The sequence below is a fragment of the Agelaius phoeniceus genome, chromosome 3, assembly GCF_051311805.1.
Source record: "Agelaius phoeniceus isolate bAgePho1 chromosome 3, bAgePho1.hap1, whole genome shotgun sequence".
Taxonomy (NCBI): domain Eukaryota; kingdom Metazoa; phylum Chordata; class Aves; order Passeriformes; family Icteridae; genus Agelaius; species Agelaius phoeniceus.
Genome location: NC_135267.1, coordinates 102,005,525 through 102,033,471, shown reverse-complemented (window position 1 = coordinate 102,033,471; position 27,947 = coordinate 102,005,525). Strand labels below are relative to the sequence as shown.

Genomic DNA, 27,947 nt, shown 5'->3' with positions numbered 1-27,947 from the left:
AAAGCCTATGCTGGACCTTTTTATTTCCAAAAAGAGGGAAAAGTAAGAAAAAAGATAAATCTCTTTAGGGAAAAACACCCTGTAGTTTAATTGAAATGGCAAATGCAAAGTTAAAAAAATTAATAAAAAAAAAGCCCAACATCTGAAAGATCTAACAGTAGAATAAATAAATATACATACAGCAGTTTCCAAAATAGTCATATCTTAAAAACATACAGCAACTCTCAGAAAATGTCTTGGAAAGTGACGGACAATATTAATAGTGACATTATTTAAATATTTAGTATTTTAATTTAAGAACATGCACTTTTTCCTCTGTATTAATTTCAGAAAAATGTGGAGTCATGCTGTAAGCATGGGGTCATCTCTACCATTAGATTTCTCTTTTTATTGTTCCTTTGGACAAAAAAAAGTGTATTATTTTTGCTGTTCATTCTACTTTCTTAAATCACAGAACAGAGCTGAGTTCTGTGTCCCACGTGGGAGCAGATCACCACGTGGAATCCTGAGGGAAATCCTTTGCTGCCTTTCTGGGAGAATGGAAAGCTAAGCTGGATGTGTTGATTCCAACTCAGCCTTCTAAAAAACTACCTCGTATTCAGATTTGGCAACAAACAGAATGTCTGCACTGAGGCTTTGTCTGCTCTTGATCTTCTCTCCCTCTTGAAGTTCCTATGAGTTCAGTGGGATGTTTGCTCCCAAGGGTTTTCCTTGACATTCAGATGATGTGAACTGCTAAGGAGCAGGTGAGTCCTCCCTCTCCTGCAGTTCTGCTGCTTTCTCTGACAGATGCAGGACAGGCACAGCCCTGTGCTGCCAACAGCACAGGAAGGACTTGTTATTTCACCAAACTCCTGAGATCTAAGCCATGAGTCATTCTCCAAATGTTAACAAGGAAGGTCTTGAAGTTTGCATCTTTTAGATGATGGCTCTTCCATCTCTAGTGCTTCTGAGTTACTGGAATCAGACTTGCCCTTCTCCAAGACTACAGTGATGCCAGACAGGAGGTACCCTCCACCTCCACTCATGGTCAGCTTGGGATGGCTGCGATCTGGTAAAACCTTTAGAACAAACAACAACAACAAAACACACCCAGAACACACCCCACAACCAGCACCTGTAAAAATCCACTCTCTGTGTGCACATCATGTTGAGTAATTTCAGCTTACAGGATTGGATGTAATTTTTTTCCCAGCCACAACAACAAACAGCCATTTGGGAAGTGTATTTATCTTTAAAGTAGCTGCAGAGGAGAATGCAGTTATAGAAATCCATAATAATACAGCTGCTGCCTCACTGGTTACTTTTTCATGGCATTGCCAGCAAAAAAGATATATATAAAATAAATATCTATATAAATAAATCTAAATATATATTATAAAGCCAAGGTTTGAGACCCATGAAATGCCATGATGTGCTCAGAAGTGAGGTACTCTGCAAGAAAGCACAGATGCTGCACAAACTAGCCTGAAGGGATTCTGTGATTTCCAGTTCTGTCCCTGTCACCTTTCTGCAGCCACATCACACCTCTGTGTAAGGACTGTGCCTCCTCCTTGCCCTGACTGCCACTGCAGGTCCCAGAGGTTTTACCTGTGTCCAGGACACTGCAGTGCTGTTCTCACTGTTGCACCTGCACACAGGACCCCTGGCCAGGCCCACCTTGTGTGGACATCTAGGAATTATTAACCCTGTCACTCTGCTACAAATATTTCAGCAAATGTTTAATAAAATGGAAGCAAGTAAAGTCTTTCCATTGGAACTGGTGACAGTGAAGCATTAAAGCTCTTCAGAACACCCAGTACTCCAGGGCAGAGCAAATGCCTGAGCTTAGACATTGTTTCAGTCAGTCCAACCTCCCCCCTATTTTCAGGGAATGTTTTACTCCCCAGAATTCCCATGGTTTTGGCAGCCCCCTGCTGCCATCCTTACCTGGTAGTTCCTTAGCCATGTTTCAGACAGTTTCAGGTTGATGACTCCACCTCTTTCTCTCAGCTTGGTGTAACATTCCAATAATGGCTTAGAAAAACCAAAGAGGAGGTTACACAGCAGAATGGCACCAAGCTTGAACTGTAACAGCTGAAGTAACATCCTGATTTACCTCTTTATATTGGCAGTAGACAACAAAAGGCCTCGAAGGAGCAACGAATTCCAATAAAGAAAGTAACAAGGGTGTGGGATGAAACTTGCTGGCTACAATTAAGCTGCAAAAAAAGTTTCATGCACATTAGTTTTTTGCTTCTGAAACCTGCTCACTTAGTGGCATTTCCTCCTACTTAGCACAGCAATCAATTACAGCTTAGAAGTGTCTCATCAGCATGTTTTCATTGCTCTGACAAGTCCCCAAATGTAAAAACAAATCATTACTTCCTACTGTAATTAAAAGGCTGAAGCATTGCTCCCCAAAGTGCAGAATATTAAAAGCATTGCAGGAGCACTCACTTCAGCTGTGTCGGGCTCCACAATAATTCTTACAGTCTATGAAATTTCATGTTGCTTGCTCTGCTCCAAGACCATTTTGCAAATACAATTTAAGTTTTGTGACTGCCAAATGTTGCTTAGAATGTAACCTCAGTCATGACTCTTTAGACTGAGTAATCTTCATTAAAAAGAATATTTAAAGAGAGAACAAATCCTTAAAAGGCATGACTAAAAACCTTTAAAAAAGAAACTATGTCCTTGACAACCTAAAGCCTTCTTGTTCTCTATCCTCATTTTAACATCACACAATAACTTGGATCTACAGATGGTTGAGATTCTCTACCACTATCTCCAGTTTTAATCCAAAAAAGACACTGCTGAACTACACTGCAAGAAATGGTTGATAATTAGTTAATTAGCTATTAAGTTGTGCTTGTGCAGAAAGAAGGGGCCAATTAAATTCCTTCACAGTGTACAGAGGCTACTGAGATGCCCCATCAATTAATATTTGTTCTCCAGGGGAATGTGCAGCACTGGAGTTAAACTTGCCTGGCAAAAGGGAGATAAAAATTCATTTCAATTTTGTAGATACAGCAGAGATAAGGAGGTGAGATAATTCATTTTCAATTGTTCCCACTTTGGTTATTTGCCAGCCATGGCCTTGCAGACCGTTTATTTCTAATGCAAACCTCAAAGGAATTGTGCTCCATCATGACCCAAGCAGGCCATAAAGGAAAGCCTCATCCTGTGCCTTGGAATGCTGCACTGGCACTGCCAGGGGCTCTGCCAGACTCCAGGAAGGGAAGTGAGGGCTGAGAGACTGGGAAAAGCAAATGCTGCTCTTTCATATGGCAGCACAGATTGCTGCCAGCAGGGAGCCTGGCCAGGCACAAGGGATGCAGTGGGTGAGGAGGGAACAGGAAGGGGCAGAGGGAGGGACATGGTCTAACTCCAAACATTTGGTGTGCTTATGAACAAATTTCTGCTTCCATAGTGTCAGGAAAATGGAATAGTCTATCTCTAGAGTCTTCTTTAAAAGAATACCAAACACCCAATGAACATCTTCCTTTTTCCCCTCAGTGGCCTAACATCAGACCTCAACTCTCACCAAAGGAATTGAACCAACAGATCCCAGACAAACAATGTTTTACCACACCACAGCACAGAAGGTAGAAATTTATCTGGAAGGGTATTTTCTACATTCAGTAATAAATACTGTTAAACTCAGGTACCCAAAGTTGGTACCCACCTTTGCCTCATGAACAGCTTTTCTTTACTCTGCCAGTAAGTGCCAGTCTTTTCCCCACCTCCAGTGTTAAGCACCTTTTCCCCTATCCTTTTCCTGTTTCTCTCCTGCAAAAAGTCCCCAAACCCTTATTTTCCCTGTCTGTTTCTAGTCCTTAATTTGAAGCATTTCCTTATTCCATGCCAAGTTTTCTGTGGTTCCTGATCTCAAGGAGCAGTGCCTATAAAAGGCAGATGACTGAAGAAAGGGGATCAGCCCTCTGGGACAGTGCTCTCAGGCACCATAAATTCTGTTTACCCCCATCCTGCTGGAGCCTTCCTAAAGCCAGGAATCACTCATCCCTTCAGGAATGTCATTTGTTACAGCTTTCTAGCATTACAGAGGACAAAAGGAGGATAAAAGTGATTGAAAACAAATAAAGAGACAAATACTAAACAGGCCTCCTTGAACTGAATCAACAACTGAATGTGCTATTTTACAGGGAAGGAAATGACAAGTGAAGTCAAACATCAATTTTGCCTTTGCCAGATCATGCACAGACATTAATTACAGAGATGGTGCAGCAAACAGTGTGAAACCAGACCCAGACACTGCCACTGTTCAGGCAGCTCCATGGTCACAGGTACTGCCAGACAGACGTGCAGAGCTTTTTACAAACCTCCTTCAGCTCTTCAGAGAACACAGAATTACCTGGTTCTGCATGTTTTTAAATTCTACCACTTAAATGTGCTACATGAGGTATATGAATGAACATGAGTTAAAATATTTCATAGTAGTAAAACCCAAAAATTATACACAAGCATTTGAAAATAACCAGTAAATGTGCAGTAAAATTTATTCAAGCAGAACAGCTTCATTTGCAGTGAACCAATATTCTTTGGAAGAAAACAAATTAATATGTTATTAAATTAACTGAATTAATGTTACCTGGTTAACTTGAATCACTCCAGCATTTGCTAAGAGCACAGTGAAAAAGTCACACCCACCAAATGCTCTTACACTATTTTGGAGCTCAATTTCTAGGAATACATTGATTGTGTTTGTTTTAAATTTATGATATAAAATCTTTGTGCTAAATCGTTCCTCAGGAGTAACTGATCCTGGGTAAAACAGGTAAAATAAAGTTGTTTTTTTTTTTTCCTTTGTAAAAGGGAAATTAGTTTCTAAAAACATCTAACAAAAAAAAACCAGAACAACAAATTTAGTTTCACTTCAATGAAATTAAAACCTCAGGTTCTACTTTGCTAATTAGAATCCTGTTATTTTATGGGAGTCATTTTGAATTAGATTCTACCTGGGTTCTCGTTTTCTTTGCATAGATTTTTTTCATTTTTAATATTTACTCATATTTAGATGACTTTTAGATCATTTCAAGCCATTTAAATGAAAGAAAAAAATCTCAACCGGTGCCTTTTGTGCCCCCAGTTCTCTGCTCCATCCCATGGCCCCCATGGTCTGGGATGTTTCAGAGCACTAAACTGGGAACACCATTCCCAAACTGTGACAGCTCTAAGCAGACTCACCCATCAGCATTCTTCTCTCTCAGCAAAGCTGCAGCTTCTTTCAGCTTTTTCCTTCTCTCCCACTGTTTTATTTGCTTTTCCCGAACCTTTGAACAACAAAACAAACAGTTGGCACTTTAACTGGTAATTATTTATCAAATAATTATTACCTGCATTTTCAGTTTTTGAATTTTAATGTAAGACAAAAAACAACTTCAAGAGCTCCACCTAAACACCTGACTAAGCTGCATTTCAGCAGGGCTGAATCAGACAGCAGAATTTTATGTCCACAGATGTTGTGAAACCTGAACAGCCACAATAAATATTCTTACATTTTCTTTATTTTCTTTTTCTTTGTTCTCTTTAAACTCTGCATCTTCAGCACTAATGTCCATTGTGTCTTGCTCCTCTGTTGGACTGATCTCCACAGGTGCTTCAGTAGCAGGCTCCTCCTCTGTTTCCTGCAGGGAACTCTGTTTCTCCTCACTCAATCCATTGCTTTCCTCTTCCACCAGTGCATTCTCCTCAGGGTCTGCAGGCAGAGTCTCTATACTGAATGTCCCAGACAGGAGACTCTGCACTTTGCTGAGAGGAAATTCATGAAGATTGTCAAAAAAAGGTTTGGGAAATCCAAAACAACTGGTGGCAGCTCTAACAGGTCCTCCTCCTGGGTACATCTGAATGATGGATCCATAGCCTGTGGGAGGAAAAAATCAAAACACATTGGAAAGCCAGAATTCTTAAAAATCTAGAATTATTTCTAAAATGCTTAAATGAAGGGTCCATTTAAAAAAAAGGAAGTAAACTGCTTCTCTTAATCAAACCATCAAATTTAACAAGCTGTGGAAATATGCCTCAAACCTTTATTGGAAGGACAACAGTTACTGAAACACAGAAGAAGGTAACTCATGGAATATTTGTGTATTAAACATGTACTTAGGATTAGCTCAGAAGCTAACATTATCTTTTTTCTTCTAATATATGAGCTGTTAGCTCATATAAGCAGTGACAAATTGCTAGAAAAAGCTAATTTAATAAATAATTAAAAGGCAAAATTGTAAAGTTTGTTACTTATTTATGGAGTTGCTTGGATAAAACCCAAAAGTTAAAGAGCCTTATTTGGCAAAGAATTTCTTCAATATCCAGGCCCTAAAGGAAGAGCTGTGAGATGTTAAACACACTTAATAGCTAACTGAAATTGTATCTTATTTACTTCAGGAAGTAGCCCTATGGCCAACCTGCAGTAGCACTGCCTGTGTGCTTCCCAGACAGCAGACAGCACACCTGTGTGCACATCACATCACCTCCTGCCTTTCCAGGCTTCTGGAATATAATTGTCATCTCTACCTGGTGTCTTAGAATAATGAAACTGATAACTGAGTTCCAAAGACAAATCAGGAGCCAAAGGTCTCCTAGAATAAGCTGAAGGAAGTGTCACATACTTTCAAAACACACACTAAATCTGGTGCAGGGAACAAGAGAAACTGCAACATTTCCAGTGCTGTCAGAATTCCAGTGGCACTATTCCTGTTTTCTGCTATTCCCTTTCCTGGACTTCCAGGTGTCTGGGAAGGATCTCCATACAAGCTCTTCACAGCTTTTTCTGATCTCAATGTCATAATGCTAAGAGAGGAAGTAAACCAGATCTACATACAAGGCTGTAAATTTAATAAAATTAATCATATAAACAATTATACCAAATCTAATTCTCATTTTTTATATTTTTTTAAGTACTGAAAAAAATATCGAACTGATGCAAAAACTTTCCCCAGTGGAAAAACAAGTTTTTCCTTGAATCTTGGAAGTGGTAAGAGCAGATTTCCAAAGCTGAGGAAGCATTTTGGAGTGCTGCTCTCAGCTGCAGTATCCCACAGGTGTGTATTTCCACCCCCCTGGGGTAGCTCACCCCCCATTCTCTCCATCACAGCCCCCAGCACCAGGCCTGCACACGTTTCCATGACAATCATCTTGTTGCCAGCGTGGATGTTTCCCAAAGTCAGCATCTGAGCCAGGGTGTCGTATCTCAGGTGGCTGGAAGACAAGAGGCATTGAACAAACATCAATTTGCTTACAGACACTGCCTACTGGCCCAGGAACCTGCCAAAACCAGTTGGATTGCAGGTAGATTTGGGAAAAGCATCAGTGACCTTCAGAGTCACCACACAGAAAATTATAATTACACATCTGATAATGAAGAACTAGAACTGGAGCCAACAAGAAATCAGCCAGGAAAAGCAAAAGCAGGATATGCAGGAGGTGCCCATAGCAAAGTGGGCATCTTGTGCTGTGCCAGTCAGAGAAAGTAGTTCTTCAACCTTTTGTTTGTTTTTTCTCTGGTATGTCAGCTTTGCAAAGAACAAGTGGTATGGATGCATTTCCTGATCCAGTAATGAATCCCTTGTGGTTTTCACCTGTTTTGCAGGAGCCAGCATCACCTGTAACCCAGGATCAAAACCCAGCACATGCACTGAAGAGACTCAGAGAAAGCTACAGAAATTACAACTAATCTTCAATAGTAAAAAGCAGCCAAGGGCAGAGATGTTGGAAGGAGAAGGAAGAAGGTTTGAGAAGACTTAAATAACATGTAGTTGAAGATTTTAAATCCCAGCATCTTAGATGTACTCTTCCTTCATTAAAAAATGTATCAGTCCACTGTTACTGTCTGTAACAATGTATCTCTTAGGTGAGGTGGGTGAAAATCAAACAGAGCCAGATCCCTGGCATCATGGCCCCGTCTGACTCCAACCCCAATGTTACCCACAGGCTGTTAAACTCTGGAGATTTGAGGATTCTGAATCCCTGACAGGTTAAAGACCACAATTCTTGCCTGTGGTAAGTGGCTGGTTATCTTGTTACTGAGCCAGAACCAAAGCAGGTAAGAGGTACCTTGGAAAATCAAAGAGCTTCTGTGTGTGTAGGCAATTGGCAAGGTGGTGTTAACAGGGAAATGGTGAATTCTGGTGCTGCATGCAGAAGAGCTCTCCTGTTTGCTGCCATATTAATTCATTGTCAGTATCACATTACCTTTCATTAAACCATAATCCTCACGTTCAAGGGAAAGAAAAGAAAGGTGAGTATTGTAAACTTTGGTATAGTGCAGGTATTTAAAAAGTATTCAAGTATCTTGCTATTGTCATTTGAAAAAAGAAACCAAATGAAAACTCACTTAATTTTTCCAGGTTCCCTTGCATAATACATGGTTGAAAGGATGCGAGTGGATGGTTTCACAATTGTAATAACTGCCTCATATCTGTAAAAAAACATAGTCATGGTCTTATTTTAATCTCAACAATTTAGGGAATTACCAAGTATTTTTCACATTTTAAAATTCACTTACTTTTTTTTCTTCTTCTTTATGTATTTATCTTGAGCAAATTCTGTTTTGTCTCTGAATGTTGTACTGTTCTCTATTAACTGTTGAACTATTTCCTTGGAAGAGACAATTCATTTTTGTTACAGCTAGCATTTATTTCTCATTCATTTCATAGACAGTATTTTTTTAAACAAGCAGTGAAAATATTTTCTTCCAGTAGAGGCATGTATACCATGAACTTCTCCTGACACTAATGCAAAGTCACTCTCTGTTAACCAACAGGACCAGTGAGGCATTACACTGACTATGTGTAGGAATTTCATCACATAGTTTTGCATAAAAATCATAGAAATGAAAATGTTTATCCTGGAATACTGTCAGCAACATTTCATTTAATCCAACTCCCTCTTTGGGTCTCTGATTCCAGCATCTCTGAGGGTACCTTTTTTCCCTGTTCCATGTAGTTCCTCCCCTCTGCTCTGGTTAATCACCAGACATCTCCCTCACTCCAATAATTTTTTCAGTCTCACAAATTTTGCCACCCTACTGTACCAACTCCCTGCACAATGTCCAAGTCCTTAGCATTTATTACTTCCTGCAATACTCCTCCTGATTTTTTTCCTTTTCTAGCTTCCCAGAATTTCAGTTTTGGTTTCTTGGTCTCCCTGTTCTAATCTCCCCCCTTTGCCAACCCAACTCTTTCTCATGCTTTCAGATTCCAGCTGGAAGGGATCATTAGGACCTCCAGTAAAACAAAACCAATCCAACAGGACCCTCCTTGCCTGGGGTTTATCTCCATGCCAGCAACACAAGAACAAAAATGCTGCTATTTTAGGTTCTGTGATCCAAGTAGTTTAACTGCTAAAAATTATGGGTTCTAGTAAACATGGAGGGGACAAATGAAAAAAAGGAGTATTTTAAATTTGGACACCGCAGCTCCCCTTGTGCTTCAAAAACCTGCTCAAATAACAGAGTGGTGCAAGTATTCCTCACTTCCTATTGTGCTTTTCAGGCCATTATTCCTTCAAACACTTAACATATGTGATTAATGATTTGAAACAGGATCTCTTTCTTTTTTGCTTTATGCTAGGAAAAAAATAAATTCAGTGCCTGGGTTGTTTTGTAGGTTTTTTTTAAGTTGCAGTAAAATTTACAGTGAGGAAACAGGGAAGTGTCCTGCATCACCAAGACACACCATTCACAAACAGGAATTCAGATTTTAACAGACACAAAGGGAGGAATAATATCTATTGATGCTAATGTAGCTCAAAATGAATATTAGTTGCAGTCCAGAAAGCAGAGTTAATAAAAGCACAGGAGATGCATGGCACAGGCTTGCTCAGGACACAGAGGAAAGGCATCAGAGGGATCTTCTGCCATGGACAGGAAAAACAAAAACCATCAGAGCTGTCAGCCTGATCAGCACATTCTTCTCCAAGAGATAACACAACCAGCAGCACAACCATGGAAACACAGGAACCATTCCAAACTCCTTGGACACAGCAGGAAAAAGCAGAAAAACTGCTCCAGAGAGCAAGATGCAACCAGGAGCTGAACTTGAGGTAAGCATGAGCAATTTCCTGATTTTCTTAGAAAGGGTAAAACAAAGAGCAGAGAGGATTGTGCCTGACAGCATCTGCAGAACACAACTGGCTGCAATGCCTCAGTAACAATTTTAAATGGCTTAAAGATCCCTTACTTCATGAAAGGTGCAGGCTTAAATACCAACTCCTTTTCTAACAGAACAGAACTGATCTCTTGGGAACACTCTGAGTTTCCCAGGTACAGATAAAGCACCAGCATCACCCCTGTGTAGCAGGCATTGCTTGCAGGCACACTGCTGGTACATTTGTTACACAGTGTCATTTGATAAAACTTCATTGCTTGGCCATAATCTTTTCCTACACCTTTGACAGTTTAATTATTGCACAATTTTAATACCTCTGTAATACGGAAATAGTATTTCGAACCTTATACACAAACAAAACTAAATGGTGATTATGTGAGCTGTACTTTTTTATCTGTTATGACTTCTGATGCCACAAAAAATTATTCTTTACTCTCCTCTGACAAAGTTGCCAACCTTACATAAAGTTTTCTCTGAAAACAGCTTTAGCATTTTTGTAAAACCAAAAAAAAAAGAAAAAAGAAAGACTTGACCAGCTGAACAAAGAAAAAGCACTGAAATCTATGCACAGATAAAAAGAATATCCTTTTTCAGAAACTAAAATATAACCATCAAGGTAGCACAGAAATGACACCAAAACCTTATTTTTTACCTGTCCTTTAATACCCTTGTCCTTCAAAGCCTTTATGTCATCATGAGTCAGTTTTTGAGACTTCCCATCGTCAACTATGTTACGATTATCTGTCCCTGCTTCCTTTGTTTCTAAAGGAAAAGGATACAGATTTGTAAAATCTACCTCCAAATAAGTGGGAGAAACACATGATTTTAGTGTCACAGAAAGCACTTTTCTCGTGGTTAAACACACATTTCTCATGGCCTTGCAAAGTACAGCCTAAGCAAGGAAATGTAATATGTGAGGTAAAACTGAATGTAAATAAAATCACCCAGACTGAGGTTCAAATTTTCTCCCACATTAAAAAGATTATTTGTTACAGGACTAGTGAAACCACTGATCAAGACAAAACCATGCACTTCTATAACAGAAAGAATATAAGCAGCATGTAGCTAACAAATGATTAATAGAAAGCTTTCCCAATTTCTTTGGTATCATCAAAGAAACAAATTAATTTGAAATCGTTTTTCTGTCAATCCTCTGGGATACCTGTGGTTGTCTCTTCCACCTCTTGCTTTGGCTGGAGGTTTCCACCGCTGGTTACTTCAAAGGTAGTTCCATAGATATGTCCGATGGCATTATCCAGGTAGAACCACTGCTTCTCAAAAATTATTTTTCTGAAATAACAGAACAGTGAGTAATACTTAAAGCAGTATTTTTATTGTATCTGAAACTCTCTATACTTGAGCCTAAACTATAGCTTTATGTATAACATTTTCATCTATATCCCTGAAGAAAAGCAGGACAAGCACAAAGAGTGAAATTAACCACAAAACCCACGTTAAACTGGAACTGGTCAGGAAAAGAACAAAGAACTTAAATAGACCATATAGGAAGAACTTTTTTTTTCCCAGTTCAAAAGAATTTTAAAATGACAGATAAAATAAAGCTATGGCACCTGTAAGCATCATTTTTTAGAAAGTCAAAAATATATTAAATCCAAGCTGGGTCATGGAGAGTAGTAGCAAAAAGATGAGCATGGTCCTGTATTTTGCAAATTTCCTCTGAAATTATTCCTCTGAAATAACATTTGCCAAAAGACTATGAAGAAAACAGACAGCAATCCTGGAAATGTTTCATTAAAACAAATTTAATTTACTATCCCTTTCATTTTGATTGCACCAAGGCAGGTGTGCATTTTATCTTCCTTCACTAAAAACAGGATTCACAAAGCCTTTAACTTTCAGGCTGACCAACAAATGCTGCCTTGCTATCCCGGGAAATACCAATCTTGGCAAATGAAATAGAGCTATGCAACACTCACATTCAAGTCAAAACTTGCCAATATGAGCCGTAATTATGCAAATTATACTCAGCACTAATACTGAACAACATCATTTTCAAACCAGTGCCATTCAAGCACAGCACCTTTCAATCTCCATCCTACAGAATAACCTGGCCACATTACCCAATACTGACTGACTGTCCTACAGAACTGCCAGGCGAGAGCCCAGGCTGTGCCCAGCGATTTCAGCACTCCCTGCCGGGCTGCAGGCGCTCTCCTGCTGTGCCAGCTGGCCCGGCAGAACGAAACGGGAGCGCTTTGCTGGCACCAGAGCAGCAGCAGCCCGAGCGGAGCGCCGGCATCCCCGGCACACCGATGAACACGCTCGGGGCAATTCCCGATCCTCATCAGCACCTCACGGGCACCGCGGGCCCGGCGGGCGCCCTGCTCGGCTCCGCTCCCACCGGCACCGCTCTGACGCCGGCACCGCCAAACCTCCGGAATCTCCTCCAAAGTCCTATCAGCAATGCGGCCAGCAGATCTTCCGGGCTTAAGGGGTTTTTTCCCGCAGGGACTGAGACAACATTAAAACCTTTCCCACCACCTGTCAGACGAGTCTCGTGGGGCCGCTATTCCTGCCTGGTGCGGCAGGACCGGGACAGCGATCGGCACCGGGACCCCCTTCCCTCTGGCGGGGCCCGCCACAGCCGCACCGAGGGTGGCGGGGGCGGAAGGCACAAACCGCGGCACCGAGCGGCACCGAGCGGCACCGGGAGCCGCCGGCGCGGCGCTCACCTGCGGCGCAGCACCGACACCGCCTTGAAGACCTCGTCCCGCTTGAGCACGGCGCAGTCGCCCTCACGGATGCGCACGTTCGGGCCGCCCTCCATGGCCGCCGCCGCCGCCGCCGCTCGCGCCGGGCCCCCGCGCAGGCGCCGGACCCGCGCGGGCGGGGCCTCGGCTGGCGCGCCTGCGCAGTGCGGCAGCGCGGGAGGCGGGAGCCGGCGCTGAGGGCAGCGAGAGCCCGCCCGGGCCGGGGCTGCTCCGAGCTTTCCCCGCGCTGTGCTAGGGGCGATAGGGTCTGCTTGCCGCGGGGTGTCCTCTGGAAAACAGCACTGGTTTCAATTAAGTGTCTCCTGGTGCAATTTGTTTCCTCAGCTCGGTTTGCTGTCGCGTCTGGCAGCGGGAGATGAGCAGGGAGCTCAGGGGCAGGGGATGTGCCCGGGGCAGAGGCTTCCAGGGATGGCGAGGAGGATGGCGAGGAGGAGGAGGATGGCGAGGCAGAGGACAGAAGGGAGAGCCCAAAAGGATGCCCGAACCTGGTGAGCCAGCCCCTGTGCTTCTGCTTTCTGAAGCCATAATGCTTTTATTCTAACGCACTGTGCAAGGCAATTACAGCTATTTGTCTCCCGTGGTCAAAAGAATCACTGAGAATAAAACTTGCAAAATTTCACTATCCGTATTCTTTCAATCCACGTTATTATTTTTTTTCTTCTCCCAGCAAAATCTCGCCTAGTCCAATCAACGATGGACCAATTTATTCCCTATAAGGGCTGGAAACTTTATTTCTCTGAAGGTATTTTTTAACCTATTTTTCTAGAATTTATTACATGTAGTGTTAGTAGAGTTATAAGTCAAATAAAGAACAACCAAAATTTCGTCTATAAAAACATAAATACCATAAAGACTTTACTCTTGTGATATACTGTAACCTTTGTGATCATTACTGGGATCCTGTGGAGATGTATCATCTGCCTTAGTTTTGCAGTGCAGAAAAACAAGGGAAGAAAAATTACCTGTTTATGTATTTTGTGAAGTGGAAAGAATTATTTCTGTGACTAACATGGTGTGTTTCTAATTAGTTTACAATGACAAGTCTCCTTTTGTCCAGAAGACTCAAGCCTTTGAAAAGTTTTTCATGCAGCGCATTGAGCTTTATGACAAGGTAAAAAACAAAGCCAAACGTATCCCATCCCAACAACCTGTTGTTGATACAAGAGCATTACAGATTTTTAGTGTTTTTTCCCCATCAAAAGTAACCTCCATCAGAGACCTGAAACATCTAGGACACAATTTGGGTGTTTTGCTTCTAATTTGAAGTGTATTTTGTTATTTATGGTGTTTCCCAGGATGAAATAGAAAGAAAAGGAAGCATTCTCGTGGATTATAAGGAGCTAATCCAGGACAGAGAGCTGACTAAATCAATACCAAATATATCTGCTGAACTCAGGGACATGCCTCAGAAAATACTGCAGTGTATGGGTCTGGCAATTCATCAGGTAAACAGGAGTTTCTGATACATGGAAGCAGAACACTCACAACCAAAAAGAATCAGTGGCACTTAGAGGCCATTATGTTATAAACCCCACATCTCTGTGTTTTTCTTTCTTAGGGCAAATTACTGTTTGTTTAAAACTCAAATCCTTCAATCTCTCCTCTTCCTGTAGGACCCACAAAATCACATTTTGAAGTTGCTTTGGTCTTGGTGCATTTTCCTTATTAATCATTGGAGCAGATGGCTAAAACTAAATGTAGTTCTAACACCTGTGTCTCTCTCTGTTGGGAGTTCTAATTCCTGTGGGCATCTGTGTCCCTTCCTGTTCCATGCAGGTGCTCACCAAGGACCTGGAGAGGCACGCAGCAGAGCTGCAGGTGCAGGAGGGATTGCCCCTGCAGGGGGAACCTGTCATAAACGTGCCTCTCATCCATGCCAGGTAAGGGGGGCTGGCACTTCTTTCCCAAGGAAGAGCTGTTTGCTTCCTGGCTAATCCTTGCCAGTGTCCATGTGTGGCTTGCATGGTTAAGGGAAAACTGGGCTCTGTGAAGCTTTTTCCAGGAGAACATTCTACATTCTGCTTTTTCTCTTCACTGTGACTTCATATCCTTGTGCAGAAAAAAGTGAAATGAAACCTCCTTTTAAACTGAAAAAACAGCTTGAACTAGAAAAGCTTGTAAGTAGAGAGGTGGCTTATAAGCAGAACAACTATTCTATAAATAGAATTGTATTGATTAAAAGCAGAATTATTTAAATTTCTGTTGACTGGAGAAGTTTTTAATGAAACAAGTCTTTAGAACTTTTTTCTTCATCAGAAGTAATGGCATCTCACACTTCAAGGGTCTGAGGGAATTGGGAGTGTAAGCTCTATTGGAGTTCAAATTACCTTTTAAAATTATTTTCTTTTTTATTATTATTTTTAATTCCCTGCTGGTGGTGGCAGAGCCATAATAAAACTTTAGTCCTTCTAAGTCCAAATTCCAGGCTTTATATGAAACTGTGGAAAGAGACAGTTATGGATGATCTTAAAGTGATGTATTGCTAGGCCAGAGGTGTCACTGGATAAACAAACTCTACTGTTTGAGTCTGTTGAGGTCGATTCATGTGAAAATATTGAATATTCTGCTGCTTTCTAGAGCAAGAATCAAAAACTGTTCTGTGGATTCACCAAAAAAAATACTTCTAAGTGTTTTTTTTTCTGGATTTTACCCTTTTTAATTGGGAGTAGGATTTTTTTGTCTGTGTTTGGATGGGTTTGGGGGTTATTTTTGTCCTTTTTTTTTCTGTGTGCTAATGCAGGGTGTACAACTATGAGCCTCTAACCCAGCTGAAAAACGTGAGGGCCAACTGCTACGGCAAGTACATCGCCCTGCGTGGCACCGTGGTGAGGGTCAGCAACATCAAACCCCTGTGCACCAACCTGGCCTTCGTCTGTGCTGCCTGTGGGGATGTGCAGGCTGTTCCTCTCCCTGATGGGAAGTACACCCTTCCCACCAAGGTAAGCCAAAACTTCATGCTTTTTGGTGTGTTTTCACAAAAATCAGCACCACAGATGTTAAAATGTAAAAAAAAAAGAGAAAAAAGAAGTCTTTAAAGCTAGGTTAAACAACTGACACGTTGAAAAATAATTAAACATACCATGTAACTTTTCTTACTTCAGACCCTTATTACTTGTAAAAAATGTATACTGCTGGAAGAGGATATGTGACCAAAAATACATAGAAATTCCCTGAAACCTGGAAAAATATTCTCTCTTTCAATTTCCATTTCACCAGTTGTGTTTAAAAAGATCCACCTTGCTGTGGTGGTTTTCTATGCTTACATTGTTTGGTTTTTTGTTTAGAACTTTCTATTTTAATTTAACTTTTTATTATCTGGACTTAATGAGTCATTAGGCATAGGACAGTGCCTGGTTTTTCTCAAACCAGTTCACTGAGGGGATCACACAATTCTGCTGTGTTTGCTCTAACAGCTGTGAGTCAGAGTTCAGGTGTCTGTGCTTGATAGATCCTCACAATTATGTACATCCTAATTTGTAGCCCTAATTTAATTGTCTTTTTTCATGGAATGATGCTGAATTTTATTGCTTTGTAGGTTTTTTTGGGGGTTGTTGTTTGGTTTTTTTTAATCAAATAAGACAATTTCACCCTAGGACTTTAAAAAAGGCTGGGAATGAGTCAGAATTCCTGTTGTTGCAGTGCCTTGTTCCTGAGTGCCGGGGCCGGTCCTTCACAGCTGACAGGAGCTCTCCTCTAACCACCACAGTGGACTGGCAGTCTGTCAAGTAAGCACAAAAATGTGATGTGACAGGACACTCAAAAAGTGACAGGATGTTACAGTGTGATTTTAATAATCTTACTCTTTTGCAGCAAGCACTCTCCAACATTTGTATCACAAAGGAGTTGTTTTATCCAAGTGCTGGTATACTTTGTAACCTACCCTGTCATAGTTTCCTGGAAATTCCTTCTGCCCTTACCCAGCTCTTGGAGAGATGCTCAGTTTGTGCTCTTTGCTGCATTTATCAATAATTTCTAATTGCATCTATGATTTCATTATTCCCTTTAACGAGCTGTAAGTCAGCTAGAAAAACCCTATTAGGTTACATTGGTCAGCTGTGCCACTTGACCTGAATGAGCTGGAAGTAAACTGGAAGGTTAAAAATCTTAATTTGAAGTGACATTCATGTAAAAACTCGTGCTGGTCTTATCAGCTCCAGAGGGCGCTGTTCATCACAGCTTCTTCGGTAAAGCTTGACTTGGCTTCCAGGGAATCTCAGAGCTCCAGGTGCAGAGCCAGAGCTGGAACTGTCACAACCAGAGTCAACTGTTCCTCTGTTATGGTCTGAGAAATTCCTTGGACTTTTACAGGGTTGGAATACCTATTAAGAATTCATGGGGGCTATCATCTCTGAGTTCTTTTTTTCTTTTTTTACATAGGTCCCTTTCACTTTATTAACTGTACTCATTTCTACATGAACATGCTCATCAGTGGTATAAAATCTGCATTTCAACTCAGAGTTCACAGTTACTTCATTTCTGGGCTTTTTGTGTGGTTTATACCCATTTAGTGAAGCGTGCCCTGAGGAAGGTGCCCAGAGCTGCAGGTGCTGTGTGCTGCTGCTGCAGGGTGTGCAGCTGCCCTGGTGTGTTGCAGGGTGCAGGAGCTCATGGCAGACGACCAGCGGGAAGCAGGACGGATCCCGCGCACCATCGAGTGTGAGCTGGTGCAGGATCTCGTGGACAGCTGTGTCCCTGGGGACATGGTCACTGTCACAGGCATAGTGAAGGTGGCAAGCACTGAGGAAGGTGAGTGCAGCATCTTTTTCCTACAGTGGGGTTTTTGGTAGTGCTTACACAAGAACAACAACAGTCACTCCCCTTAGCTGGAGCTCTCGGTGCCATAAGTCCATAAAATATAAATTTCCTTGGAAGTTACCAAACTTTTGCAATGAAGAGTTATTTTAGGGCATTATTTGCTTAACATTTTCTCTTTAGTATCTCCTTCAGACATTAGGAGAACTATCACACTGTTCTGAAGGAGAGTTAGCTTAGTCTCCCTAGAGAAATTTTTCAACTCTTTTTTTCCTATTCTTTCCCAAAGTGAAGAAATATGCTGTGCACTGCTCTGAAAGAATACATTGCAGATAACTGCAAGACTGTTTTACTCTGAGACTTCATTCTCTGCTCAGTAATCAATCAATATAGAAAATGATTAATTATTAATTGATAATTACTGAGTAATTACTGTGCTACATGTTTAATGCTTCTGCACCATGCATCTTTTTTTCCCCCAAAATATTGAGTGGAAACATTTTATATTCAACTTTGCTTTGACAACAATAATATCATAATTTAAAATCTCTGGAAAAAATTATTTATTCTGGGACAAAATTCTCTCTAGACATGTATCCTCAATTTCAGGAAAATATTTGTTGTGTACATAAGTGGAGGGAGCTTCAAAGAACAAAGGTAACTAGAAACTTACTTTGCATCAATTTTCCAAAGTGCAGATGTTCAGTACTTAAATATGAACATGACTGTACATGATATTTCTGAATTACTCTATGCCATTTGTAGATAATATGAGCACTTATTAATAGAAAAAATGCTCCATCATCCTTTCTCAATTTTTCTAACAGGACCTTCTAAGAATAAGAATGACAAGTGTATGTTCTTACTGTACATTGAGGCAAATTCTGTCAGCAACAGTAAAGGACAAAAACTGAAGAATTTTGATGATGAGACCTTTCAGAGAGCATTCATGGAGTTTTCCCTTAAAGACCTCTATGCTATCCAAGAAATTCAAGCTGAGGAAAATCTGTTCAAGCTCATTGTGAAGTAAGTTGTATCAGACCTAGACTGGGTCTAGGGTTAAACATGAATCAGTGTGACACCTTCAGACAAATGTGACAGCTCATCCTAAAGCTGTGAAATGTCTGAGCCTCGTATAATAGAAACCACAAAGACCTAAGAAACTGCAGTGGACAAGGGACTTGGGAGGGAGGTGTTGCAGTGGGAATGTTGGGACTTTGGGAGCAGTTTAGAGATTCAAGGAGTTGCCTGTGTTCTAGTTTAACCTTAGACAGAAAGCTCTGGGTAGAAAAACAATCAGTTAATTTTGATCCTCACCATGTAAATTCAACTTTCAAGTACTATTTTGTCCTCCAGTTTTCTACAGTAGAGGAAAGAGGTGCAAGAACTGAGCAGAGGGTGTGAAAGACCCTCAGTTCAGACTGAAAAGTACTCTTCTAGCTGGGATGTCCCTCAGGCCCTCCCAGTGGAGTCAAAGAACACAAACCCAGCACTTTAAAAGGAGGGTTACAGGCAGTTACTTGATTGAGACAAGAACAGGTGCAGATACCACTGGGAAGCTGATTCTCCTTTGTCTTTGTGGGGACTCAAGTGAAAAGCTTTTCTTGTTTCAGTCATCTCTGGTTATCCAAAAAATTCAAGAAATTTGCTGCTGCTGATTTCTGTTGGAAATTCAGCAACAGCTACCCAAAAAGTTTTATGTTTATTAAGGTGTTCTGTGATGAGAGAGAGGACAAGTGATTTATTTATAGTAACACATGATTTATCTTCCACTTATGTTAGCTTGTGATTTGCTTTCCAGCTCTCTTTGTCCTGCAATCTATGGCCATGAGGTAAATAATCTAAAAACTCTACTTGTAATTCCAGTTTGAAATGTTTATGCCCCATTCAACTCCTAAAGGATTCACAAGGCTTATCTGGGACAGGGGAAGGGGGCAGGGATTGTTTTTACATGTGACTGTTGTGTTTATGAGGGTCCCCAGGACAAGGTGAGAGATGAGAATTTGACTCCAAGTTCTTAGAAGGCTGATTTATTATTTTATGATGTATCATATCATATTATGCTATACTAAAACTATAATAAAGAAAGAGAAAAGATACATCAGAAGGCTTAACAAAAATGATTAATAAAAACCCATGGCTGACTCAGAGAGTCCAACACAGCTGGCCCTGATGGGCCATTAAGAAAAAACAATTCCCATGGAAGCACTCAAACATTCACCTGTTGGTAAACAATGTCCAAGCCACATTTCAAAGCAGCAAACACAGGAGCAGCAATCAGATAATTATTGGTTTTTTCATTCCTTTCTGAGGCTTTTCAGCTTGCCAGGAGAAAATCCTGGGCAAAGGGGATTTTTCAGAAAGTATCATGGTGACAGACTGTGGCTCACAGTCTCTTTTGGTGTCAGGGGAGTGGCAGCCTTACACCCTTAAGTTCAGAGATCCAGAAGGAAAGGTCATTGCAGGCAGTTCTAGGGAGCTGTCAGGGCTGGTCACCACAATGGGATGGAATGCTTAGCAGTGTTGGCCTCTACCACAACAGATTGTGAAGGCAGGGTTGGCCCTGGCCTTGTTTGGAGGATGTCAGAAGTTTGTGGATGACAAGAACAGAATCCCAGTGCGAGGAGATCCACATGTTCTGGTTGTTGGAGATCCAGGATTAGGAAAAAGTCAAATGTTGCAAGTATGGTTTCCTTTTTTACTATTTTCTGTTTCCCTCTATTTCCTTATTATCTTGACTTGCAGCCATGGGAGGATAACTGGGCTGAGACCAAAGGGTTGACTGAGCCTGGCTGGAGCTATCTTTTCTTGTGGGATGCCTCAAGTACAGGAGAGTACCAAAAGGCTATCCAGGGAGCCTGTTAAACACCAAAGCAGGTGTCCTTGTCAGGCCCATGGGTTTTCAAGGACAGGCTTACAGGCTTGATGTCCTGCCCTTACACAGTTCTTTTCACCAACCCTTTTCCCCAGTGAGGAGGATCACTCCTTCCTGTCTTCATTTAGCTGGTCCATTGTGAAATTAAGTAATTAATCTTTGAACAAATGCAACTTCAGATACCCTGTGACTCTCCTCCTGTGAGGTTTACTTCCATTCCTTACCTTATTTCCATGTTGCTAGCACAGATCTTTTTGGGAAAGGGACCTGATACTGTGTTTGGGTTTTGATCTCAATAGGTATTTCTGCATGACTATGACAATTAGTAATAGATTTTTTTTTCCTTAAACTGAGTGATTTTTAAATTCCATGTATTTTTCCATGGTTACTGTGAAGTCCAAGGGAGACAGAATTCACCTAAACCTTCTTTAAAAAATCCTTCTAACATGGACCATTGCATTAGGATATGATTTGCACTTAGCCAAGGTGATGGATTTGCATGCAAGCATCTTAACAAACAAAATTTTTAAATTATTCTTTTGTTGAATGAGGACTCTCCAGCACAGAGTAACTGATTTGTTTTTTCACATTGTTACTTAAAAAAATAATACCATCCAAGTAAAGTTACTCCTACTGCTTTGCAGAATTTTGTGTCTTGGAGTTGCAAGGAGTTAGAGCTTTACTGTTGGGCCATATTCAGTGGAAAGAAACAAGTTTGGGTTTACTTTGAATTGTTTCTCTAGAATGAGGCTTATGAAATTCTTCACTTTGGGGAAGGAAAAAGTATTTGTTTCTCTTCTAGGCCGTGTGTAACATCGCTCCTCGAGGTGTGTATGTTTGTGGTAATACTTCCACCAGCTCTGGCCTGACTGTTACACTCTCCAGAGATGGCACTTCTGGAGATTTTGCCTTGGAAGCTGGTGCCTTAGTGCTTGGAGATCAAGGTATCCATGGAATGCCACAGGTTCTGTGTAGCCATATGTAAGGGGCAGGAGAGTGTGTGCTGCTGAGTCTCAACTAAGCCAAAGTGCTCGCTTAACTGTGGACTAAAAATATCTATTTAAAGTATGATACTGGGCTTCCACACTATGGGAAGTTCTGAGCTACTCCAGTGGCTTCTCTGGGGGCAATTCCTGCTTTCCTAGAGTGTAGGGAAACTTCAGTTCTCCAGTTCATATACCAGATTTACTGTGTCAAAGAACTAGGATTTTTTTTGTTCAGGGATCTGACTTGATATCAGCTGCTGGAGTTTTGCTGGTTCTGAAAAAGGACTATATTATGAGATATGTTGTCTATTTTTAAAAAGCTTGTTTCATCATCTTAACAAATCACCAAAATGCTGCATCCCCAAGTCAGGCTGAGTTCATAGTGGTTTGGCCTGCATTACCATGGAATGAAAACAAAGCTGGCTGAAATGGAGATTTTCCAATGTCTCCTGTAGTCCCTGGGGTTCTAAGTTGGATTTCTGAGTAGCACTAGATTATAGGACATGCTTGTCCTTCAGTTGATGTGTTGTCTGATAAGTCTTTGTACTGTTTTAATTGCTTCCAGGAATTTGTGGAATAGATGAATTTGATAAGATGGGAAACCAGCACCAGGCTTTGTTGGAAGCCATGGAACAGCAGAGCATCAGCCTGGCCAAGGCTGGCATTGTTTGCAGTCTGCCAGCTCGGACATCCATTGTTGCTGCAGCAAACCCCGTTGGAGGACATTATAACAAGGCCAAAACAGTGTCTGAGAACCTAAAGTGAGCCCTTTCTGAAATGCTGCTTTTATAATTCAGGAGTAGATGCTTCTGGCAGTCTTGTAGCTCGTGTACAATCTCTTTCTATAATTTTGGAGTGTGAACACAAACTTTAATAATCTTTAGTGGCTTTTGAGAGAGAAATTCCTGTTGTACTTTATTCTGAATGAGCAGGACAGGATCTTTTACCTGTGTTTGAAGTGGAACAGAGTTGCTATAAGTTTTCCACTTCTCCAAGCTCTCCAAGTTCCTTGTCTTTCCTCCAGAATGGGGAGTGCTCTGCTGTCAAGGTTTGATCTAGTGTTCATCCTGCTGGACACGCCCAATGAGGACCACGACCACCTGCTGTCGGAGCACGTGATGGCCATGCGGGCCGGCCGGCGCGCCGCCGCCAGCAGCGCCCTGGTGACACGGGCCAGCTCCCAGGAGCACTCTGTCCTGCAGGCCACCTCAGATCGACCCCTGCTCGAGAGGCTCAAGGTGAGACTTGTCCCGGGGCTGCTCCTCTAAAGCAAATTTGCTGTGTTGGGTTTCAGTAAGGAGCTATAGAAGTGGGCTGGGTGTAATAATTTGGTGTAATACGATCTGTGGTGGAGTGTTGAATCCAAATAGAGCAGTGTGGAAGCAAATCCTTGGGTATCTGCAACTCCATGGATTTGGGAAGTGTAGGAGAGGAAGCATGTTTCTCATTAGACTTCAGTGATGGCTTTGAGAACTGATATTGTCAAATGCCAGGTCTTGGGAGAAATACTCTTACTGGAGGTAAACCCATGCACTTTTGGAAACAAGATATCAGCAGTGGTGGTTTAGTCTTCTCTGGAGCTGTGGGAATTGGGATTTTCTCTTTTTGAGGAGGGATTTAACTTTATAATGAATTCTATTTGGCACTTCCTATCACTGCAGATGAGAACCCTTGGCTGCTTTTCCCGAAATGGCCAAGTGTGTGTGTTTACATGTCTGAGCATAGCATGGGGACTTGAAGTACACCGTTCATATACACAGCACCAAAGCCCTTACAGTAATGACTTCACCAGATAAAGCATAAGGATGATAATTTGATATTAAAATTTTTATTGTATAGAATTCTGATAGACAGACATCTAACTCTTTGTAATGGTGCTAGATCTCAACAGGAGAAAACTTTGATGCCATTCCCCATCAGCTGCTGAGGAAGTACGTGGGATACGCTCGGCAGTACGTGCACCCAAGCTTGTCTCCAGAGGCTGCACAAGTCCTCCAGGAATTCTACCTTGAGCTCCGGAAACAGAACCAAGGAGCAGACAGCACCCCCATCACCACGAGGCAGCTGGAGTCCCTGATTCGACTGACAGAGGTAAATGCAAGCTGGAATGCTTAAGAGATTTAAAGGAAAGAGATTATTCCTGAGGTACTACCCAAATCCTACAATTTTTACACCCTATTCATCACTATGCTTTTTCTGTTTTGTTTAAAAAAAAAAGAAATAAGAATGCATCATGTTTAGAAGTGCTTAAGAGCTGCTGTTCCTTAAAACTTCTTATAAAGCAAAAGACCCTTGAGGAGATGGAAAGAGAATCTATCACATTCCCCAAAAGGAGAAAAAGTAGATGTAGGCAGGAACAACTGCTGCCTACCTTGAACCTAGACTGCTTCTATTTTCCCTAACACTGCCTTAACAACACTGTCTGTGATCTGCTGCTTCACAAGGCTACACTGCTAAAAAGCAAATAAACTCCAAGCCACAGCCTAAAAGTGCAAGTATGCAGGAGGACACATAGATGCACTAACAAAAAATAGAAAAATCTTCCTCTAATCCTGTGTGCTTAGGTTCTATCTCTGCTCCTAAAATTTGTGCTTGTGGCCCTTGTAGAGTGATTGTAGCCCTTTTTCACATCAGTTATGATATATCTTAAACCTTCATGGGATATTTTTTTCTGTTTAAAGGCACGATCAAGGCTGGAATTAAGAGAGAAATCTACCAAGGAAGATGCTGAGGATGTGATAGAGATAATGAAATACAGGTAATAGAAAACACTGCTTTAAAAATAAATAAAGCATCACAGTGCTATTCATTTGAAACTTCTTTTCTTTACATATTCAAACACAATGAAGAAATCACTTTATCAGGCTTAGAACCATGATCCTTCCTGAAGGGATGTTGTAGACAGATGGGGGTCGGTCTCTTCCACCGGGCAGCACCTGACCGAACAAGAGGACACAATCTCAAGCTACATCAGGGAAGATATAGGCTGGATATTAGGAAACAGTTTTTCATCAAAAGAATAATAAAGTACTGGAATGCTCTTTCCAGGGAGGTGGTATAATCACCATCTCTGGATGTGTTTAAAAAAGGACTGGACATGGCACTTGGTGGTAAAGTCTAGTTGAGGTGCTAGGGCATAGGTTGGACTCAATGATCTTAGAGGTCTCTTCCAACCTTATTATTCTGTGATTCTGTGATACTATTATTTGGATTTATTAGCTGCTCCTTAAAAGTTGCCAGCAGCCCTAAGTCAAATACAACTACTTAGGCCTGTGAGTTGTGTGGTCACAGTGGTGCTGGGTGTCTGGGCACAGTAATGCACACGTGAGGCTCTGCTGAAGGCTTTTTTCTCCCCTGTGAGTACTCTCTGGTACAGGTGAACAATTAAAGTTCAAGAGTGATTTGGATGAATGCTTAATCTAAGTTCCCTAGAGAGTGACCTGATAGGGGGTGGTTTTTATGCGGCTTCTGAAAGTTCTCTCAAGCATCACATTTTGGGAATCAGATCCACGTATGTTTGCTTTTATGTCCTGCTGAGTGAGAGTTTGATCTCTTTTTGTAACCTGTTTGTAGCATGCTGGGCACCTACTCGGACGAGTTTGGGAAGCTGGACTTCGAGCGCTCCCAGCACGGCTCTGGGATGAGCAATCGCTCGCAGGCCAAGAGATTTGTGTCTGCCCTGAGCAGCGTGGCAGAGAGGACCTACAACAACCTGTTTGACCTGCAGCAGCTGCGCCACATTGCCAGCCAGCTGCAGCTACGGGTGAGCTCCCCCTCCAGCAGCCACACACTGCCAGGCCACCCTCAGCTAGTGCTGCCAAAGGGAGAGGGGCAAAGGCACCTCTGTGTGCCTCTTTGCAGCAGCAGAAATAACCAATGTGCTGCTGTTAGGCTGAGCAGGGCTCCTGAAAGGTCTCTGTGAGCCTCACAGACCCCACAGCTATTGGAAACAGCAGCTCCTTGCACTGGTAAGGGCTGATCCCACTGATGAGGCTGGTTCTGAGCAAGATCCTGGTTTGGTCTGTGAAAGACAATGGTGCTTTCAGTGCTGCACTCCTTCTGCCTCCCCAGAGGACACACCTATTTTTGTTCCCAAGTTTGGACTTGTGGTGTCCGTGCTCCATTTCAGCAGTGCAATGATGTTTCTGCATCATCTCCTCTGGATTAAATATGCCTTTAGGTTTTCATTCTTGCTTCAGGCATCCTGAAGTTGCATGTTGGAAGGAACATCATCTAGGACACGTGGCCACAAATGTATTCTGCCCTGTAATTGATTTGCAGTCTATACTTGTGGGGGCTTCAGCAAACAGAACTGTTGATAGCTAACTGTATTTTTGCTCCACTTATTGAAGTTATTTTAATTAACTCTAATTCTCCCTTCATACATAGAATGTTTTTGCCCACCCAGGGACGCCATTTCTTGCTGTTTGTTTGTGGTATCCCCAGGGAGTCCCCGGGGTCCCCTAAGCTGTGTGTTGGCTGGCAGCAGCAGGCAGGCAAGGAGACTCCACATGGCTTCTGAGGGTGCTAATTAGATGAGGGTTTATTGGGGGTCCCACCCCCGGGAACAGCACGGTTTCTGAGGGAGAAGGGGGGAATGGGGAGGGAGGGGGAGAGAGGGAGAGCCTAGGGAGAAAAGGGGCCAAGAGCTTCTCATCTCCCTTGCACAGCTTAACAGGGAGATTCAAAGTAGGTGCAGAATAAGACTTGGGCCAATGGGATTACACATACATGATACTTCAGGGGAGGATCACAGGCTTGGAATAAAAAGTACATTTTTGAGGGGTGAGACAGAGCATACCATTTAAATAAAATGTAACACCACACATCACCTGCTCTGGATTAAATATGCCTTTCAGGTTTTCATTCCTGCTTCAGACATCCTGAAGTTGAATGTTGAAAGGAACATCATCTAGGACATGTGGCCACAAATGTATTCTGCACTGTAATTGATTTGCATTCTGTACTTGTGGGGGCTTCAGCCAAACAGAACTATTGATAGCTAACTGTACTTTTTACTCCATTGACTACTTACTGAAGTTAATTTAACTTCAAGAAGTACTTATAAGTGCTCTTATTTAATTAACTTCAATAAGACTACTTATTGAAGTTAATTTAATTAACTCTAATTCTCCCTTCATATATAGCATATTTTTGCCCATTCGAAGTTCTGTACCTGGAAATCAGAAATTGTGCATTTCTGTGGTAGATACTTCTGTTTCAGAACTGGAATTTACACATATGTAGCTGCATCCTTTCTTCATGTCATAAAGGAGAGACTGCTGCTTCTGTGTAACACTGCAGTAAAACCAGTGTGTAACTAAAGCAGAAAACTGGGGACTGATGGTGTGAGACCTCCTGGTAGGTGAAGAGTTTGCCAAGGAAACTGACCTATTCTTAGCCCACTTCATTTCACTGAGTTCCTTCAAATGGTTTATGTTGCTTTACACCAGGTAAGATGTCATTCTCCAATTTGGTATTTTTGTCTTTATTTTCCCAGGTATCTGATTTTGAAAGCTTTATTGGATCCCTAAATGATCAGGGTTATCTTTTGAAGAAAGGTTCAAGAGTTTATCAGCTCCAGACCATGTGAGAGGAGTCACTGTGATGGACTTCCTTGGGATGATTGTCCCCCTGGACTGCTGACCTGCAGCAGGGAGGAACATCCTGAGCTGAGCTGCACCTGCCACAGTGCTGGGGTTTGCTGGGCTGGAGATTCCCCTGCAGAAAATTAAACTGGAAAGCTGCAACAGGACAAACTGGCACGTGGTATTGCTAACTGGCTCATCCTACAGCTCTCTATTCCAAATGGGACCTCATCATCCCCCAGGAGTGGAAGCTGTGTTTTTATACTGTTACAGTGCCATAAGGGACTTGACTTCTGAAAGAGATGCTGGACCCACAAATTTCAGCCCAGGAATCTTTCATGAGAGGATGGTACGAGCTGTACTTTCAGCACTGTAGTTCATTTAAAGTCTAGAAATGTTTCCCATAGGTTCTGACAACACTGTTTGATAGCTGTTACCAAATGACACTTTACTGAAACTGACTTGATTTTCTGCTTTGAAACACAGTCTTTGAAGCCAAGGTTTTATTTGAAATCCAAGTCTGATTTAAAAAAATATCCTTATTACAATATTTAATTTGTAAAGCAGGGATTGGATTTTGACTTCCATTAAACTATATGTGAGAAATATTATTTGTTCAAGGCTGTTTAATGGCCATTACAAGATCTGTAACACCAACAGGTTCTGTTTGTTTCTGTGTAACTGTTCCTGACAGACCCATGTGTGTTCAGCAGGGGTGAAGTGCTGAATGCTGCTTCCTGACTTTGATGAAATCAGAACCATGGTCTGGTGCAATGAAACAGCAGCTGGGAAGCTTTCAGTGTGAGAATTAAAAACCCACAAACACCAACACACACTTCATAAAGAAAAATATACTTTAAAAAATCAGGACTGCAGCGCTGATTCTTGTTTTCCCTCTTTCATTTCTC

The 27,947-nt window shown here is 41.7% G+C and overlaps 2 protein-coding genes across 4 annotated transcripts; one reads left to right on the top strand and one right to left on the bottom strand.

The window, feature by feature from the left end:
• Positions 1-63: 63 nt before the first annotated feature.
• TRMT6 (tRNA methyltransferase 6 non-catalytic subunit) lies at positions 64-13,030 on the bottom strand. 3 transcript variants are annotated; one of them, XM_054630099.2, is made up of 11 exons: positions 12,800-13,030; positions 11,269-11,396; positions 10,759-10,868; positions 8,504-8,595; positions 8,333-8,416; positions 7,073-7,197; positions 5,499-5,863; positions 5,188-5,273; positions 2,099-2,201; positions 1,930-2,016; positions 64-1,061 (listed from the first exon to the last, which is right to left on the bottom strand). In XM_054630099.2, the coding sequence occupies exons 1-11, from the start codon at positions 12,892-12,894 to the stop codon at positions 888-890; spliced, it is 1,449 nt and encodes a 482-aa protein (XP_054486074.2). In that variant the 5' UTR covers positions 12,895-13,030; the 3' UTR covers positions 64-887. The 3 variants fall into 3 exon arrangements, with proteins under 3 accessions (XP_054486074.2, XP_054486075.1, XP_077032134.1); XM_054630100.2 differs by lacking the exons at positions 10,759-10,868; positions 12,800-13,030 and having other exon boundaries at positions 11,269-11,399; XM_077176019.1 differs by lacking the exons at positions 8,504-8,595; positions 10,759-10,868; positions 12,800-13,030 and having other exon boundaries at positions 11,269-11,399.
• On the top strand, positions 12,998-27,645 carry MCM8 (minichromosome maintenance 8 homologous recombination repair factor). Its single transcript, XM_054629998.2, has 18 exons — positions 12,998-13,326; positions 13,506-13,580; positions 13,867-13,949; positions 14,134-14,283; positions 14,615-14,718; positions 15,579-15,777; positions 16,478-16,563; positions 17,433-17,584; positions 18,418-18,616; positions 19,392-19,422; positions 20,133-20,273; positions 21,268-21,409; positions 22,017-22,212; positions 22,476-22,689; positions 23,333-23,542; positions 24,133-24,209; positions 25,025-25,214; positions 26,952-27,645. Exons 1-18 carry the CDS (start codon positions 13,194-13,196, stop codon positions 27,042-27,044), a joined length of 2,475 nt encoding a protein of 824 aa, XP_054485973.2. The 5' UTR covers positions 12,998-13,193; the 3' UTR covers positions 27,045-27,645.
• Positions 27,646-27,947: the final 302 nt, after the last annotated feature.